Raw genomic sequence first — 18,486 nt, forward strand, 5'->3', positions numbered from 1 at the left:
CCCCCGCCCCAGCCGCTCCACGGCATGTGGGATCCTCCCGGACCCGGACACGAGCCCGTGTCCCCTGCATTGGCAGGCGGACCCTCAACCCCTGCGCCACCAGGGAAGCCCCAGAAGTGAGATGTGATTTCTGTTTGGTTGTGTTTTGATCTAATATAGAGGGAAGTACCAAAGAGTCACATTGATCACATATATAGGAGGGTAAATGACCTCTCAAATACTGAAGGGGGCTCAGGGAGGCTCTAGGGGTCCCTGGAGCCAGACAGGGCAACTCCCCTTAGGAAGATGGGTGGGTAACCCATTGTCATGGAAATGGATATACTCAGACCCGTTGCATCTGAGAGAGATGGGGCTCCTGTCTGTGGTGGTGGACATCTGAGCCCATCCTCACCCACCTTTTGGGGCTGGCTGCGGCCTGTGACCGAGAGAAGGGAAGCTGTGAGTGGGGGTCATGCCAGGGCCCAGGGCAGTGATGGGAATGGATGACACAGCCTGGCCTCCTCCTGGGCCCAGCCCTGCCTGCCTAATGGCTGCCAAATGACGCACCCTCCTGTTTCTCTGGTGACTGCTTGAGTCAGGGCCTGGGGCTGCAGCACCTGTTACCTGTGCGTAAGCTAGGGTGAGCCACTTACCCCTCAGTCTGCTGGAATCAGACACCGAGGTTACAGGGTGGGATGCTGTGTTACAAGGGACCACTCTGTACTCTAGAACAGGCAGTCCCAATCCCCATACCATTTTTATAATTTCCTGTTGATTGATTTCTTAATATACACATTCTTCCTCCTCTCAGAACATTTATTTTTTAAAATCGGAGTAGATCAAAATTCATTTTATTGCACACCTGGTTCTGACTGGAGGCGGGATGGAGAATTGAAGCCTTTTAATCTGAAAAACACAGTTCTGACCTCATCATCATTGTTCTCAGAGCAATTTTTTTTTAAAGAATTCAATTCCTCTGCATGTGCTCTCATCTAACTCTCATTACACCCCCTTTGAAGTAGGTGTGGTTATGCCCTCTTCACCCCCTTTGAATTAGGTGTGGTTATGCCCACGTTCCAGATGGAAAAGCAATCTGAGAGGTGAAGTGACTTACCTGCGACCACGCCACTGATTCATGTCCAGATCCAGCTGACCGCCTTCTATCTCATCTTATTGCCCTTGGAAATACAGCCAGCCCCAGAGAGCCACAGAGCACTGGCCCAGCAGTCAGAAAACCTGGGTTCTGGTCCTGGCTTTGCTACAAATGGGCTGTGTGCCTGAGGGCACCTCACTGCACCTCTCTGGGCCTCAGAATCCTCACTGTAAATTGAAGAGATTTGACCAATCTCTGACATTCCTTCTAACCGTGGGGCCTCAGCTCAGGCTTGTTAGGTGGTAACAGAAAGCCACTCTGCTTAAACAGAAATGTGCACCTCGGTCCAAGGGTCCAGAGGCTCTCATGAAGCCAAGGCAGGGGCCAGCACCAGCCCAGCGGGGCCTGAGCCAGACAGTGGCTCTCCCAGCTCCCTCTGCAGAACTGCATGGGTCTCCACTTCTCTCTGTCCCTCTGTTTCATTCTTCTCTCTCTGCAAAGTGATTTATTATTTTTTTTCTGTAGATCTGTGTCTTTGGCCAATGGTGGCAGAGGCCTCTTCAACTCCCAATTATAAGTCCAGTTCTGGGGGCCAGCTGAGTCTCACCAAATTCCAATTTCAAATTCCCAGGGAAAGAAATTGATTGGGCAAGTTGAGTTGGCTGTCCACCTTGCTTGGATCAATTGGATGCTGCAGCACAAAGCAGAAATGGTGGCCCAGGTCAGGCCAATGCCCCCCAACAGGCTCTGTACGTGGGACAGGAATAGCATCTTTGGGAGAAGACACAAGGTTAAGTATAATTCCCTTCCAGATGACATGACATTGAGACCTACAGAAAAAGCACAAGCTCACCAGCAAAGCTGGCCCAAGAGCAGCATTGGCAGGAATGGCAGGCTTTGGCTCCCCGAACATCCATTCCCAAGGGCAGACATGACAGCTGTGTGACAGCCAGGCAGAACTGTCCCCCGCAACACACAGTGTTGTCCTTCTGCTGCCTCTGAGTTGGATGACATGGAACTAGGGCACGGGGGAGCTTGGAAAGGGTCAAGGGACAGGAACTGCAGAGACCACTGCCACCAGTCCCTGGGGGCTTGATTAGCAGTGTATGGTCATCTGCACAAAAAAAGACTCAGCACTTCAACGGATCCTGACAGCCCTGTGTCCCTGATGACCTTGTCTTAGCTCTTAAAACTGGCATGTGTGGGAATTCCCCGGCAGTCCAGTGGTCAAGACCCTGGGCCCAGGGGTTCCTCCCATTGTCCAACTTACACGCGCGTGCACGCACACACACATGCACACTTCTGGGATCACACAGAATGGCATCTGATATCTTCAGGGCCTCCCTTCATCTCTTGACCTGGGACATTTCCAGAACCAGGTGAAGAGGAGGGAAGCAGGGATGAGTGGGGAAGGATCATCCTTAGGAAGACCCTAAGGATGACCTGAAGAATTTTCCACTAAACCATCAGGAAGCAAGAAGAGAGGTTGGAGTCTGAAATACACTGATTTCAATCCAAAAAAGCGACACTCCTTGCACACTCAAGTTTGAGGCTGATATTCAATGCTTTGACTCCTGCTTTGGCTTTAAATGAAGATTTTACTCTCTGGGTAGAGGGAGACAGGGGCCGGGTGGTATGCAAGAGGGCAGCAAGCATTTGCTGTGCAGCTCAAGGAGTGGGGAGAGGCCAAACTGGAGCTGCTGATAGGTCCTGCGGTGACACTAAGTTGGAACTACGTCCTCAGTCACACAGGAGTTGAAGCACAGATAAATCAGAAAGCAGGTCCAGATGCCGAGGGTGGAAAGGATGCCCAGGCCTGGTATGGAAGTTGCCTGTTATATGGGGAGAAAGTCAGGAGCCTGAGGCAAGGTCAGCTCAGGAGAGGAGTGGAACCAGTCCTTTACAGCAAGAGGTAAGAGAGTGAGAGAGCCCAGGGGAGGTCGGCGGGAACAGGAACCCAGGGATGTAACACCAGAGCAGGGTCAGGGAGGGCTTCATTACACAGCAGGTATCACATTGGTGAAGGGAATCCATTGGATCTCTTTTTGGTTGTTGTAGTGCCGTCATCTTTATGTGAAGGGCAAGTGGTACTCCATCAGCTCCATCCATTTTCTTCCGTCGGATCTGTGGGTCTGTGTCTGTCTTTCCTATAAGCCTGAGTTCTTGCTGCTCCTTTGGTCCTCTCCTGAGAGGACTGGGGAGTTAGGGAGGGGCAGAACTGGGGAGATAATTTTCAACAGGAAAGGAGATAACCAGTAGCACAGTTGGCCGTGGAAGGCCTTGACTACAAGCCACTGGGGAAGAGAAACGAAGACAGTTCCTTGAAGGGTCTGGGAGTCCACTGAACCCCGAGGACACTTAGCAAAGCGAAGGGAGGAGATTCTTTAGGGCTGAGGAGAGACGGGTGCAGGTTACGCTCACAGCTTGCTGTTCTTCTGTATATTTATTAAAACATCCATCTTCTCATCCATATCCTTTTGCATTTCCTTCAAGAGAGAATTCAAAGCTAAAATCATCATCATGAACGGCTTCTGAAGTCCCTTTTCCTGCCTCACTCTGCAAACCACTCAGAGACCACCGCAGCATCTTACTTCCTCAAGAATCCTCACCAGCCCTGAGTAGGGTGGCTCATCAGGATGTGCCTGACACGTGCCACCCCTCCCTGTGTCCTCCCCCATTCCATAGTGAAGTTGAAGCACAGGCAGAGTCATTGGGGGCTTGTCCAAAGTCTCCATGTGAGTCAGAGGCCAGGATCTATTTTACCTGATCTCACACTTGAATAAAACCCTTATCTGCCTTGGTTCAATGCCTATGCAATCTTCCCCAGTGGCGCAGTGGTTAAGAATCTGCCTGTCAATGCAGGGGACACGGGTTCGAGCCCTGGTCCGGGAAGATCCCACATGCCACAGAGCAACTAAGCCCATGTGCCACAGCTACTGAGCCTGCGCTCTAGAGCCAACAAGCCACAACTACTGAGCTTGCGAGTCACAGCTACTGAGCCCCGCATGCCTGGAGCCCGTGTTCCACAACAAGAGAGGCCACTGCAATAAGAAGCCCCCGCACTGCAACAAAGAGTAGCCCCCGCTCGCCGCAACTAGAGAAAGCCCGCACACAGCAGCAAGGACCCAACGCAACCAAAAATAAATAGATAAAATAAATAAATTTATAAAAAGAAAACAAACCCCGTGACCCCCCCCCCAAAGACGTTTCTGACACCAGTGTTTTGACCCCCGCCATGTACATAGATCCTGTGTACCTGTGTTTGTTCCATCTTTCACCCAACTCCTGGCAGAAATGGTCAATGCAAAATAAAGTAGACAGTAGCTCAAATGGCACCTCACATTTATTATTAAGAACTGAAATAGGACAAATTCTTAGAAATGCACAACCTGCCAAGAATGAATCAGGAAGAAATAGAAAATATGAACAGACCAATCACAAACACTGAAATTGAAACTGTGATTAAAAATCTTCCAACAAACAAAAGCCCAGGACCAGATGGCTTCACAGGCGAATTCTATCAAACATTTAGAGAAGAGCTAACACCTATCTTTCTCAAACTCTTCCAAAATATAGCAGAGGGAGGAACACTCCCAAACTCATTCTACGAGGCCACCATCACCTTGATACCAAAACCAGACAAGGATGTCACAAAGAAAGAAAACTACAGGCCAATATCACTGATGAACATAGATGCAAAAATCCTCAACAAAATACTAGCAAACAGAATCCAACAGCACATTAAAAGGATCATACACCATGATCAAGTGGGGTTTATTCCAGGAATGCAAGGATTCTTCAATATACGCAAATCTATCAATGTGATTAACCATATTAACAAATTGAAGGAGAAAAACCATATGATCATCTCAATAGATGCAGAGAAAGCTTTTGACAAAATTCAACACCCATTTATGATAAAAACCCTGCAGAAAGTAGGTGTAGAGGGAACTTTCCTCAATATAATAAAGGCCGTATATGACAAGCCCACAGCCAACATCATCCTCAATGGCGAAAAACTGAAAGCATTTCCACTAAGGTCAGGAACAAGACAAGGTTGCCCACTCTCACCACTCTTATTCAACATAGTTTTGGAAGTTTTAGCCACAGCAATCAGAGAAGAAAAGGAAATAAAAGGAATCCAAATCGGAAAAGAAGAAGTAAAGCTGTCACTGTTTGCAGATGACATGATACTATACATAGAGAATCCTAAAGATGCTACCAGAAAACTACTAGAGCTAATCAATGAATTTGGTAAAGTAGCAGGATACAAAATTAATGCACAGAAATCTCTGGCATTCCTATATACTAACGATGAAAAATCTGAAAGTGAAATCAAGAAAACACTCCCATTTACCATTGCAACAAAAAGAATAAAATATCTAGGAATAAACCTACCTAAGGAGACAAAAGACCTGTATGCAGAAAATTATAAGACACTGATGAAAGAAATTAAAGATGATACAAACAGATGGAGAGATATACCATGTTCTTGGATTGGAAGAATCAACATTGTGAAAATGACTCTACTCCCCAAAGCAATCTATAGATTCAATGCAATCCCTATCAAACTACCACTGGCATTTTTCACAGAACTAGAACAAAAAATTTCACAATTTGTATGGAAACACAAAAGACCCCGAATAGCCAAAGCAATCTTGAGAACAAAAAATGGAGCTGGAGGAATCAGGCTGCCTGACTTCAGACTATACTACAAAGCTACAGTAATCAAGACAGTATGGTACTGGCACAAAAACAGAAAGATAGATCAATGGAATAGGATAGAAAGCCCAGAGATAAACCCATGCACATATGGTCACCTTATCTTTGATAAAGGTGGCAGGAATATACAGTGGAGAAAGGACAGCCCCTTCAATAAGTGGTGCTGGGAAAACTGGACAGGTACATGTAAAAGTATGAGATTAGATCACTCCCTAACACCATACACAAAAATAAGCTCAAAATGGATTAAAGACCTAAATGTAAGGCCAGAAACTATCAAACTCTTAGAGGAAAACATAGGCAGAACACTCTATGACATAAATCACAGCAAGATCCTTCTTGACCCATCTCCTAGAGTAATGGAGATAAAAACAAAAATAAACAAATGGGACCTAATGAAACTTCAAAGCTTTTGCACAGCAAAGGAAACCATAAACAAGACCAAAAGACAGCCCTCAGAATGGGAGAAAATATTTGCAAATGAATCAACTGACAAAGGATTAATCTCTAAAATTTACAGGCAGCTCATGCAGCTCAATAACAAAAAAATAAACAACCCAATCCAAAAATGGGCAGAAGACCTAAATAGACATTTCTCCAAAGAAGATATACAGACTGCCAACAAACACATGAAAGAATGCTCAACATCATTAATCATTAGAGAAATGCAAATCAAAACTACAATGAGATATCATCTCACACCAGTCAGAATGGCCATCATCAAAAAATCTAGAAACAATAAATGCTGGAGAGGGTGTGGAGAAAAGGGAACACTCTTGCACTGCTGGTGGGAATGTGAATTGGTTCAGCCACTATGGAGAACAGTATGGAGGTTCCTTAAAAAACTACAAATAGAACTACCATATGACCCAGCAATCCCACTACTAGGTATATACCCTGAGGAAACCAGAATTCAGAAAGAGTCATGTACCAAAATGTTCATTGCAGCTCTATTTACAATAGCCCGGAGATGGAAACAACCTAAGTGCCCGTCGTCGGATGAATGGATAAAGAAGATGTGGCACATATATACAATGGAATATTACTCAGCCATAAAAAGAAACGAAATTGAGCTATTTGTAATGAGGTGGATAGACCTAGAGTCTGTCATACAGAGTGAAGTAAGTCAGAAAGAGAAAGACAAATACCGTATGCTAACACATATATATGGAATTTAAGGAAAAAAAAAATGTCATGAAGAACCTAGGGGTAAGACAGGAATAAAGACACAGACCTACTGGAGAACGGACTTGAGGATATGGGGAGGGGGAAGGGTGAGCTGTGACAGGGCAAGAGAGAGGCATGGACATATATATACTAACAAACGTAAGGTAGATAGCTAGTGGGAAGCAGCCGCGCGGCACAGGGATATCGGCTGGGTGCTTTGTGACCGCCTGGAGGGGTGAGATAGGGAGGGTGGGAGGGAGGGAGACGCAAGAGGGAAGAGATATGGGAATATATGTATAACTGATTCACTTTGTTATAAAGCAGAAACTAACACACCATTGTAAAGCAATTATACCCCAATAAAGATGTTAAAAAAAAAAGAACTGAAATAATAATAAAATCTTCTTGGCAAATTTTAGATCTATAAAATTTGACCTGGAAAAATTGGATAGAAATAGTGGTCACAAAGAACTTCTAAGATGGTGACAGTATTAGTGACAGTATCTGTTGAGGACAAAAACAGGGTTGGATTGAATATCACAAAATATAAATGAAAAATAATTTGCTTCAAGGAAAACCATTTTCATAAAAAATGAAAGATCTGGGGAGAGTTTACTGATCTGGGGTAGAAAATTGATCAAGGAATTACACTGTCAGGATGGAAATGATTTCCAAAAAATATCTTCTTGAAAAGCATTTTAAAATGTTTGTATACATTTTGAATAAGCCATTTGTATTTGTAAATAAAGTCAAATATCCTTGAAGTCAATATTCCCCCGGGTCCAAAACGTCAGAGTCAAAACGTCCCATATTCTTAAAAGTCTCACCATCACTTCAAACTCATCATGTTCCAAACTGACCTCTTCACTTTCTCTTCTAAATTAGCTGCTTCCCAACTAGCCTGTCACTGCCACCACTTTTTTCTAATTGTCCAGATAAAAACTTTGGTGTTATCATGCACGCTTGCCTCTCCTTCATTCTTTATACTGAATCAATCACCAAGAAGTTATTTTTCCTTCGCTGCATCTTTCAGATTTACCCTTTTCCTTCTGTTTCTACACTCGGTCCAGCTTTCTTCACCTTGAGTGGAGATGCGGCTTCCAGTTTGATAATTCTTGCTCCAGACGGCCCCCACCGACTCCCCCGGCGCCCCCAGGCCACCTTGCAAGCAGCTGCCTGCTCAGCTTTCTGAAGTGCTGCTCCTAGCATGTTCTTTGATTAAGAATCTCCAGAGGCCTCTTACTGCTTACACAACCAAGTCCCAACCTGTCTGCCTGTCTTTCAGAAGCCTTCATTATCCACCGCCTTTGTGCCCATTCCATTTTATTTCTCACAGTTTCCCCCAATGATCCCTCTTTTATGACCGATCTCCCCACTGACTGTGAGAAGCTTCGCGTTCATCCTGCTTCCATGCTGTGTGCAAGCTGTTCCCGTACCCGAAATAGCCTCCTTTGTGCCTTGTGATACCCAGTCCTACCCACTAACAAAACACTTACTGTGTTTGCATTTTGATATAGAAATAAGACATGCCCTTTGCAGAAAATTCGGACAATACAGAGGAATATAAAAGAAAAAATTAATCTCATCACCTTTCAATAACAGCAATTAACACTTTTGGTATATTTCTTTCCAGTCTTTTTTCTATATATTTACTTACCAATTTCTTTTCACCTGTTGAGATCAGCCTGTATATATTACTTGCATCTTGCTTTTTTACTTCTCATTAAAAGTATTCTTTCTAAATTCTGTCTCCTATAGTGAATTTTCATTATATAGATGTATCGTAATTCTTTTGGCTATTCCTCTACTTTTGAAAATTGTGGTTGTTTACAATTTTTTGCTATTATAAATAATTCTGTGATGAACTTCTTTTTATATATACCCATGATGGCATTTCTGATTATTCTCATAGGTTAAATTCTGAGAAGTCAAGGAGTTGATAAGTCATGGAGTTTTGATATTTTTGATACCTATTGTCTAATTCCTTTTTAGTTTTGTACAAACTTGTACTCCAATCAGCAGTACAAGAGCATTCCTATCTTGCTTTATAATTGTCATAAATTACAACTTGGCTTATTTGAATGTGGCAATTATCTAAGTTTTGTTTTCATTTGCAGTTATTTGATTACTCATGAGGTAAAACTTGTTAATATATTTATTGCTTTTTAGTAATATTCCCCTCTGTGGATTGTTCACATATACCCTTTGCCTATTTTCCTAGTTGGTTCTTATTGATTTGTGTGAGCTTTGTATGTTACAGATAAAAAGCTTTTTTCTATGTCTATCATATTTGTGGAAAATTATTTCCCCAAAACTGTTGCTTACTTTTTCTCTCTGTGTATGGTGCTTTTCTGTTATAATTTAAAAATTTTTTGTATTGTTAAACATTAACAATATTTCCTTTGTGATTTCTTCCATTGCAATTATATTTAGACCATCCAGTTAAATACATATTTCTTATTTTTATTTTAAAATTCACTTTATATACTATTTCAGTGTATAGTGTTAACTGAGTTAAGCTTTTCCCTTATATAGTCAGGCAATATTCTTTTTTTTAAATTAATCTTTATTGGAGTATAATTGATTTAAAATGTTGTGTTAGTTTTTGCTGTACAGTAAAGTGAATCAGTTATACCTATACATATATCCACTCTTTTTAAAATTATTTTCCCATATAGGTCATTACAGAGTATTGAGAAGAGTTCCCTGTGCTATACAGTAGGTCCTTATTAGTTATATACTTTATACATAGTAGTGTATACATGTCACTCCCAGTCTCCCAAATTATCCCTCCCCCCACCACCATTTTCCCCCCTTGGTGTCCATACATTTCTTCTCTACATCTCTCTCTATTTCTGCCCTGCAAACCGGTTCATCTGTAGCATTTTTCTAGGTTTCACATATATGCATTAATATATGATATTTGTTTTTCTCTTACTGACTTCACTCTGTATGACAGTCTCTAGATTCATCCATGTCTCTACAAATGACCCAATTTTGTTTCTTTTATGGTTGAGTAATATTCCATTGTATATATGTACCACATCTTCTTTACCCATTTGTCTGTCCCTGGGCATTTAGGTTGCTTCCATGACCTGGCTATTGTAAATAGTGCTGCAATGAACATTGGGGTGCATGTGTCTATTTGAATTATGGTTTTCTCTGGGTATATGCCTAGTAGTGGGATTGCTGGGTCATATGGTAGTTCTATTTTTAGTTTAAGGAACCTCCATACTGTTCTCCATAGTGGCTGTATCAATTTACATTCCCACCAACAGTGCAAGAGGGTTCCCTTTTCTTCACACCCTCTCCAGCATTTGTTGTTTGTAGATCTTCTGATGATGCCCATTCTAACTGGTGTGAGGTGATACCTCATTGTAGTTTTGATTTGCATTTCTCTAATAATTAGTGCTGTTCAGCAGCTTTTCATGCGTCTTCTTTGGAGAAATGTCTATTTAGGTCTTCTGCCCATTTTTGGATTGTGTTATTTGTTTTTTTTTTAATATTGAGCTGCATGAGCTCTTTATATATTTTGGAGATTAATCCTTTGTCGGTTGATTTGTTTGCAAATACTTTCTCCCATTCTGAGGGTTGTCTTTTCACCTTGTTTGTACTTTCCTTTGCTTTGCAAAAGCTTTTAAGTTTCATTAGGTCCCATTTGTTTCTTTTTGTTTTTATTTCCATAACTCTAGGAGGGGGGTCAAAAATTTGTTGCTGATATTTATGTCAAAGAGTGTTCTTCCTATGTTTTCCTCTAAGAGTTTTATAGTGTCTGGTCTTACATTTAGGTGTCGAATCCATTTTGAGTTTATTTTTGTGCATGGTGTGAGGGAGTGTTCTAATTTCATTCCTTTACATGTAGCTGTCCAGTTTTCCCAGCACCACTTATTGAAGAGACGGTGTTTTCTCCATTGTGTATCCTTGCCTACTTTGTCATAGATTAGTTGACCATAGGTGTGTGGGTTTATCTCTGGGCTTTCTATCCTGCTCCATTGATCTATGTTTCTGTTTTTGTGCCAGTACCATATGGTCTTGATTACTGTATCTTTGTAGTATAGTCGGAAGTCAGGGAGTCTGACTCCTCCAGCTCCATTTTTTTACCTCAAGACTGCATTGGCTATTTGGGGTGTTTTGTGTCTCCATACAAATTTTAAGATTTCTTCTTCTAGTTCTGTAAAAAATCCATTGGTAATTTGATAGGGATTGTATTGAATCTCTAGATTGCTTTGGGTAGTATAGTTATTTTCACAATATTGATTCTTCCAACCTAAGAACATGGTATATCTCTCCATCTGTTGGTATCATCTTTAATTTCTTTCATCAGTGTCTTATAGTTTTCTGCATACAGGTCTTTTGTCTCCTTAGGTAGGTTTATTCCTAGGTATGTTATTCTTTTTGTTGCAATGGTAAATAGGAGTGTTTCCTTAATTTCTCTTTCAGATTTTTCATCATTAGTGTATAGGAATGCAAGCGATTTCTGTGCATTAATTTTGTATCCTGAAACTTTACCAAATTCATTGATTAGCTCTAGTAGTTTTCTGGTGGCATCTTTAGGATTCTCTATGTATAGTATCATGTCATCTGCAAACAGTGACAGTTTTGCTTCTTCTTTTCCAATTTGTATACCGTTTATTTCTTTTTCTTCTCTGATTGCCATGGCTAGGACTTCCAAAAGTATGTTGAATAATAGTGGAGAGAGAGGACATCCTTGTCTTGTTCCTGTTCTTAGAGGAAATGCTTTCAGTTTCTCACCATTGAGAATATGTTTGCTGTGGGTTTGTCATACATGGCCTTTATTATATTGAGGTAGGTTACCTTCTGGAGTGGTTTTAAAATAAACGGGTGTTGAATTTTGTGCATCTATTTTCTGCATCTATTGAGATGATCATATGGTTTTTATTCTTCAATTTGTTAATATGGTGTATCACATTGATTGATTTGCATATATTGAAGAATCCTTGCATCCCTGGGATAAATTCCACTTGATCATGGTGTATGATCCTTTTAATGTGTTGTTGGATTCTGTTTGCTAGTGTTTTGTTGAGGATTTTTGCATCTATATTCATCAGTGATATTGGTCTGTAATTTTCTCTTTTTGTAGTATCTTTCTCTGGTTTTGGTATCAGGGTGACGGTGGCCTCATAGAATGAGTTTGGGAGTGTTCCTTCCTCTCCAATTTTTTGGAAGAGTTTGAGAAGGATGGGTGTTAGCTCGTCTCTAAATGTTTGATAGAATTCACCTGTGAAGCCATCTGGTCCTGGACTTTTGTTTGTTGGAAGATTTTTAGTCCCAGTTTCAATTTCATTACTTGTGAGTGGTCTGTTCATATTTTCTATTACTTCCTGGCTCAGTCTTTGAAGGTTATACCTTTCTAAGAATCTGTCCATTTCTTCCAGGTTGTCCATTTTATTGGCATAGAGTTGCTTGTAGTAGTTTCTTAGGATGCTTTGTATTTCTGTGGTGTCTGTTGTAACTTCTTCATTTTCATTTATAATTTTATTGATTTGAGTCCTCTCCCTCTTTTTCTTCATGAGTCTGGCTAATGGTTTATCAGTTTTGTTTATCTTCTCAAAGAACCAGCTTTTAGTTTTATTGATCTTTGCTATTGTTTTCTTTGTTTCTATTTCATTTATTTCTGCTCTGATCTTTATTATTTCTTTCCTTCTGCTAATTTTGGGTATTGTTTGTTCTTCTTTCTCTAGTTCATTTAGGTATAAGGTTAGATTGTTTATTTGAGATTTTTCTTGTTTCTTGAGGTAGGCTTGTATTGCTATAAACTTCCCTCTTAGAACTGCTTTTGCTGCATCTCATACGTTTTGGATCGTCACGTTTTTGTTGTCATTTGTCTAGGTATTTTTTAATTTCCTCTTTTATTTCTTCAGTGACCTCTTGGTTATTTAGTTACATATTGTTTAGCCTCCATGTGTTTGTGTTTTTTACCTTTTTTTCCCCTGTAATTGATTTCTAATCTCATAGCATTGTGGTCAGAAAAGATGCTTGATATGATTTCAATTTTCTGAAATTTACTGAGGCTTGATTTGTGACCCAGGATGTGATCTATCCTGGAGAATATTCTGTGCGCACTTGAGAAGGAAGTGTAATCTGCTGTTTTTGGATGGAATGCCCTATAAATATCAACTAAATCTACCTGGTCTGTTGTGTCATTTAAACCTTATGTTTCCTTATTTATTTTCATTTTGGATAATCTGTCCATTGGTGTAAGTGAGGTGATAAAGTCCCCCACTATTATTCTGTTACTGTCGATTTCCTCCTTTACAGCTGTTAGCTGTTGCCTTATGTATTGAGGTGCTCCTATGTTGGGTGCATATATATTTATAATTGTTATATCTTCTTCTTGGATTGATCCCTTGATGATTATGTAGTGTCCTTCCTTGTCTCTTGTAACATTCTTTATTTTAAAGTCTATTTTATCTTATATGAGTATTGCTACTCCAGCTTTCTTTTGATTTCCATTTGCATGGAATATCTTTTTCCATCCCCTCACTTTCAGTCTGTATGTGTCCCTAGGTCTGAAGTGGGTCTCTTGTAGACAGCATATATATGGGTCTTGGTTTTGTATTCATTCAGTGAGCCTGTGTCTTTTGGTTGGGGCATTTAATCCATTCACATTTAAGGTAGTTATCAATACATATGTTTCTATGACCATTTTCTTAATTGTTATAGGTTTGTTTTGGCAGGTCCTTTTCTTCTCTTGTGTTTCCCACTTAGAGAAGTTCCTTTAGCATTTGTTGTAAAGCTGGTTTGGTGGTGCTGAATTCTCTTAGCTTTTGCTTGTCTGTAAAACTTTTGATTTCTCCATCAAATCTGAATGAGATCCTTGCCAGACAGAGTAATCTTGGTTGTAGGTTCTTCCTTTCCATCACTTTAAATGTATCATGCCACTCTCTTCTGGCTCGTAGAGTTTCTCCTGGGAAATCAGCTGTTAACCTTATGGGAGTTCCCTTGTATATTATTTGTCATTTTTCCCTTGCTGCTTTCAATAATTTTTCTTTGTCTTTAATTTTTACCAGTTTGATTACTATGTGTTTCGGCGTGTTTCTCCTTGGCTTTATCCTGTATGGGACTCTCTGTGATTCCTGGACTTGGGTGGCTATTTCCTTACCCATGTTAGGGAAGTTTTCGACTATAATCTCTTCAAATGTTTTCTCTGGTCCTTTCTCTCTCTCTTCTCCTTCTGGGACCCCTATAATGCTAATGCTGTTGCATTTAATATTGTCTCAGAGGTCTCTTAGTCTGTCTTCATTTCTTTTCATTCTTTTTTCTTTATTCCGTTCCGCAGCAGTGAATTCCACCATTCTGTCTTCCAGGTCACTTATCTGTTCTTCTGCCTCAGTTATTTTGCTATTGATTCCTTCTAGTGTATTTTTCATTTCAGTTATTGTATTGTTCATCTCTGTTTGTTTGTTCTTTAATTCTTCTAGGTCTTTGTTAAACATTTCTTGCATCTTCTCGATTTTTGCCTCCATTCTTTTTTTTTTTTTTTTAATTTATTTTTGGCTGCATTGGGTCTTTGTTACTGCGTGTGGGCTTTCTCTAGTGGCGGCGAGCTGGGGCTGCTCTTCGTTGAGGTGCGCGAGCTTCTCATTGCGGTGGCTTCTCTTGTTGTGGAGCATGGGCTCTAGGCGCACGGACTTCAGTAGCTGCAGTGCATGGGCTCAGTAGTTGTGGCTTGAGGGCTCTAGAGCGCAGGCTCAGTAGTTGTGGCACACGGGCTTAGTTACTCCGCGCCATGTGGGATCATCCCGGACCAGGGATCAAACCCGTGTTCCCTGCACTGGCAGGTGGATTCTTAACCACTGTGCCTCCAGGGAAGTCCACGGACCTCATATTAAGATGTTCTGATATAACTGCTATGGGGTGCAGCCAGGTGTAAAGAGGAGCTTTTCAAAACCACAGTACAGGTGATTTCAGCATGTAGCCAATGTTAATAACTACTGCTAAAGTGCTAAGGACATGGTTCTCATCAGGAGCAAGCATCTGAATCACTTAAGAGTTTTGAGCAACTGTGCCCAAACTTGGAGGTTTTTATTCTGTTCATCTGGGCCAGGGCCTGGGTAAATGGACTTTAGAAATCCTCAGAAGTGATTCTCAGTGCATCCCTGGCAGAGAGGCTGTTACAGGATTATCTATGTTGGCTTCTTCATTTGTCTGGTTATCCTTGGGCTGTACCACCTTAATTTGATTATTAAGTTGGCTTCATTATGATTTTAATATCTGGTAGAAGTAATGCCCCCTTACAACTCTTGAAAAATTTATAAATAAATGCTTTTGTCTATTTATGCTTCTGCATTTGTTGTTCTCAAACTTCTACCTGGGGAACATGAACAAAACCCCAGGGTGCCAGCCCCATCAACACAGGACCTGAGCTCTGTTTCCTATATTTGTGCTCCTGGTGATTCTGAAACCCACCAAAGTCTGTAAACTGCTATTCTAGAATCTAGATGATCCTTTTAGTAATTATTGAGTTCAAAAATAATCTTACTGTGCTCTTGGTTAGATTCACATTAAACTTCCAATGCTGCCTTAAGACTCACCTTAAGCTTCACTTCCTCTAAAAGGACTTTTCTGGTTACCCCAACCCGCATTCAGTACTCACTTCTCTAAACCCCTGGTTAGTTGACAACCAGTCATCATTTAGCTTGGTACTTACTTGTTATTTAATTCTTTTTTGCAATAGAGTTTGGGTCTCTTATTAAGCTGTAAGCACTTGCAAGGCAGGCTCTGGCATCTCCTTGCATGATTCCTAGTATGGTACTGGCCCATGGAGGGCACTCAGTAAATGCTTACCTTCACAATCTCCACAAATTCCTGGAGTTTTCCAAAATCCTGGTCCATTACATCTTTTATCTAGTGAGGAAGAAAGACAAAGAGCACATTATTGAATGTGGAGTTGTCTTTCAGGCATTTTAAGCTAAGGGCTGCAGCTGCTCCCCTGGAATGAGCTAGATAAAGATTAAGGAATATTCTAATAATGGCCTACTAAAGCCACTTTCTTCCCAAGAGTCTGTGAAGGGACTAGGGTGAGTGTATCATCAAGTCAACACCAGCAGCAGCCTTGGCACAGCTTGGATCTGGTCATTGCAAGGCTGCCATGTGGAGCTCAGACCACAGCTTCAATTACACGTTCTTGCTTGAGCATTTCCTTTGTTCATAAATATGCTATAGGTGATTCCATCAGAGAAACAAGAAGAGGATTCTTGCTCTGCAGCTTGCTCAGGGTAGGAGTATTAGGACAATGGAATTGGTCCCTGACTGCCCCCCAATTCCAGGTCAGCCCCTCTCACTCTGTCACTAAGGTTGTATCTCCCCACCCTTATCAATGAGATATCTTAGAGAGCCCTTATCATTCAAAATTTGGGTTTAAGCATCAAGCAAGTAAGAAACAGATAACCTAAGCTGCTGACACTTAAACACTCTAGGGGATTTGGGCTCAGTTGGTTTGATTGCTTTTTCCATGCAATTTCTGATTTTCTTTACTATTCAAAGTTAGGCATTGCATTTTCCTTGAAGCTACACTTTTTCTCCGTGAGCTGAAAAATCTCATCCTGTTACCTGTTTTATCTCCTCCATTTTTTCCTTGAGCTCTTCCCTCACCTCCCTGAGTTCATTCTGAGAAAATAAAATAGAGAAGGAGTAAAGAATTGTCTTGGATGGAAGGGAAACGGTCAAAAGGAGGAAAGGAAAGATCCTGGGGCATTGCCAAAAGAGGAGCAGAGAGATAGATGCCATTAGGGAGGAAAGAAAGGATGCTATTAAGAAAATAGGATAGTGGGACACACAGACATCCAGTACCTCCGGATGTGATGCACTTTGAAAAGGTCATACTTTCACTCCTGTGGTGTGACCACCGAAAAATGCATGGCCTAAGTCTAATGGTGAGGAAGCATCAGACAACCCAGATTCAGGGTCATTCTACAAAATAAATGATTTGTCATAAAAAATGACAGTGTCCCAAAAGACAAGGTCGAAGAACTGTTCCAGACGGAAAAAAGACTGAAGAGACATGGAAACTAGATGCAAGGTGTGATTCTGGATTGGATCCCAGACCAAAAAAGTTATCTTCTCTTTTGTTATGAAAGACATTAGTGGGATAACTGGTGAAATTAGAATAAGGGCTGTAGGTGAGAACTGTATCAACATTAATTTCCGGCTTTTGATGTTTGGATAATTGTACTGTGGCTGTGTAAGAGAGTGTTCTTGTTTTGAGGAAATATATACCGAAATTTGAGAGAACCACTTGCTCACAGATGGTTCAGGAAATATGTATGCTATATATAGGTGTGTGAATATGAAAGAGAGAAAAAAAACCCAAGATAAAATGCCAACATTTGGGAATCTGGGGGAAGGGTATACTAGAACTCATTGTACCATTTTTTGGAAAATTTTCTGTAAGTCTGAAATTATTTTAAAATAGAGAGAACCAGAAGGAAAGGAGTCACAGGGGCTGGAGCAGAACTGTAGATGCCGGCAGTTCACCTGCTGCAGAAGTTTTTCTGTTGGCCCCACCTGTTCACTGTGCTGATCCAACTTCCTGTCTCCTGGGTCCACACACCTACCTTTAGCTCCTTTGTCCCTCCTGGTTTGGTAAATGGCCCTTCTTGTTTAGCTCCTTTGTAGTCATATGTCTGTTGGTTGGAAACAGAAACACAGAATATTGGAAACTGCAGGCGTGGGAGGGCGAGGCAGGAGGGATGACCCCGAGTTTCTGCTCCTCCCTTTGGGTCAGCGCAGAGGTAACCTGGCCTCACCTGTGCAGGAGTTTCCTCCATCCTTCTCGCCTCTCTAAGCTCATCTCATTCCACTCCCTTCCTGGCCCACTGGGCCTCAGCTTTCTGTCCCCTCCACGGACATACTCATTCCCACCTCAGGGCCTCTGTGCACGCTGCTTTTCCTGCCCACAGCGCTCGTCCTCAGACCTCCAGGGGCCGCAGCCTTGTCCTACAGCTCTCAGCTCAGAGGAAGGCCTTCCTGACGCCCTCAACCCACAGCAGCCCCCCGTCACATCTCTCTATTTTAATTCCCTGCATCATAGGTAAAACTACTGAATTTTTCCTTATTTATCTAGGTATCTGCTTTGTTCTGTGCGAACAGAGAGCTTGTCTCTCTCTCAATGTATCCACCAGCATCTGGGACAAGTCTTGGCCACCAGGAACAGCGAATGACCCCTGACTCCAAGTCACCTCCCCATGTGTCTCAGGCCTGGCTGCCGGTATGGCCTCGAACAAGCTACTTACTCTGATCAGCTCTGGCTCCAATTCCAGGCAAACTGCCTTGTAGTTCTTGTTCTGCAGAGACAGGAGGCTGGGATTCAGGCTGCCAGGCATCAGGATTGGGGAGGACCCTCCACCCACCCAACCTGCCTGTCCAACTGCGCTTAAGCTCAGCCCCACATACCCCCAGCGCATGAGCCAAGATAACTCACATTTTCTCATGTTCTACTCCTCTCATGAGGGACACCTGCCTGTTCAGCAGGCCGTCCTCCACCTTGGGTGCTTGCGGGGGGG

At 41.8% G+C, this 18,486-nt stretch overlaps 1 protein-coding gene across 1 annotated transcript in view; it reads right to left on the reverse strand.

Annotated features, from left to right (window-relative positions):
• TEX35 (testis expressed 35) overlaps positions 1–18,486 on the reverse strand; it is a 23,888-nt gene that overhangs the window by 4,758 nt on the left and 644 nt on the right. The window contains exons 2-7 of the mRNA XM_007448539.1: positions 18,217–18,267; positions 17,539–17,607; positions 16,535–16,591; positions 15,770–15,829; positions 3,494–3,558; positions 3,074–3,266 (exon numbers count right to left, since the gene is read on the reverse strand). Of these exons, the coding sequence (XP_007448601.1) occupies positions 3,074–3,266; positions 3,494–3,558; positions 15,770–15,829; positions 16,535–16,591; positions 17,539–17,607; positions 18,217–18,267 (495 nt within the window). The remainder of the gene's footprint in view (positions 1–3,073; positions 3,267–3,493; positions 3,559–15,769; positions 15,830–16,534; positions 16,592–17,538; positions 17,608–18,216; positions 18,268–18,486) is intronic.

This window comes from Lipotes vexillifer, unplaced genomic scaffold (assembly GCF_000442215.2).
Source record: "Lipotes vexillifer unplaced genomic scaffold, Lipotes_vexillifer_v1.1 scaffold76, whole genome shotgun sequence".
NCBI classification, from domain to species: domain Eukaryota; kingdom Metazoa; phylum Chordata; class Mammalia; order Artiodactyla; family Lipotidae; genus Lipotes; species Lipotes vexillifer.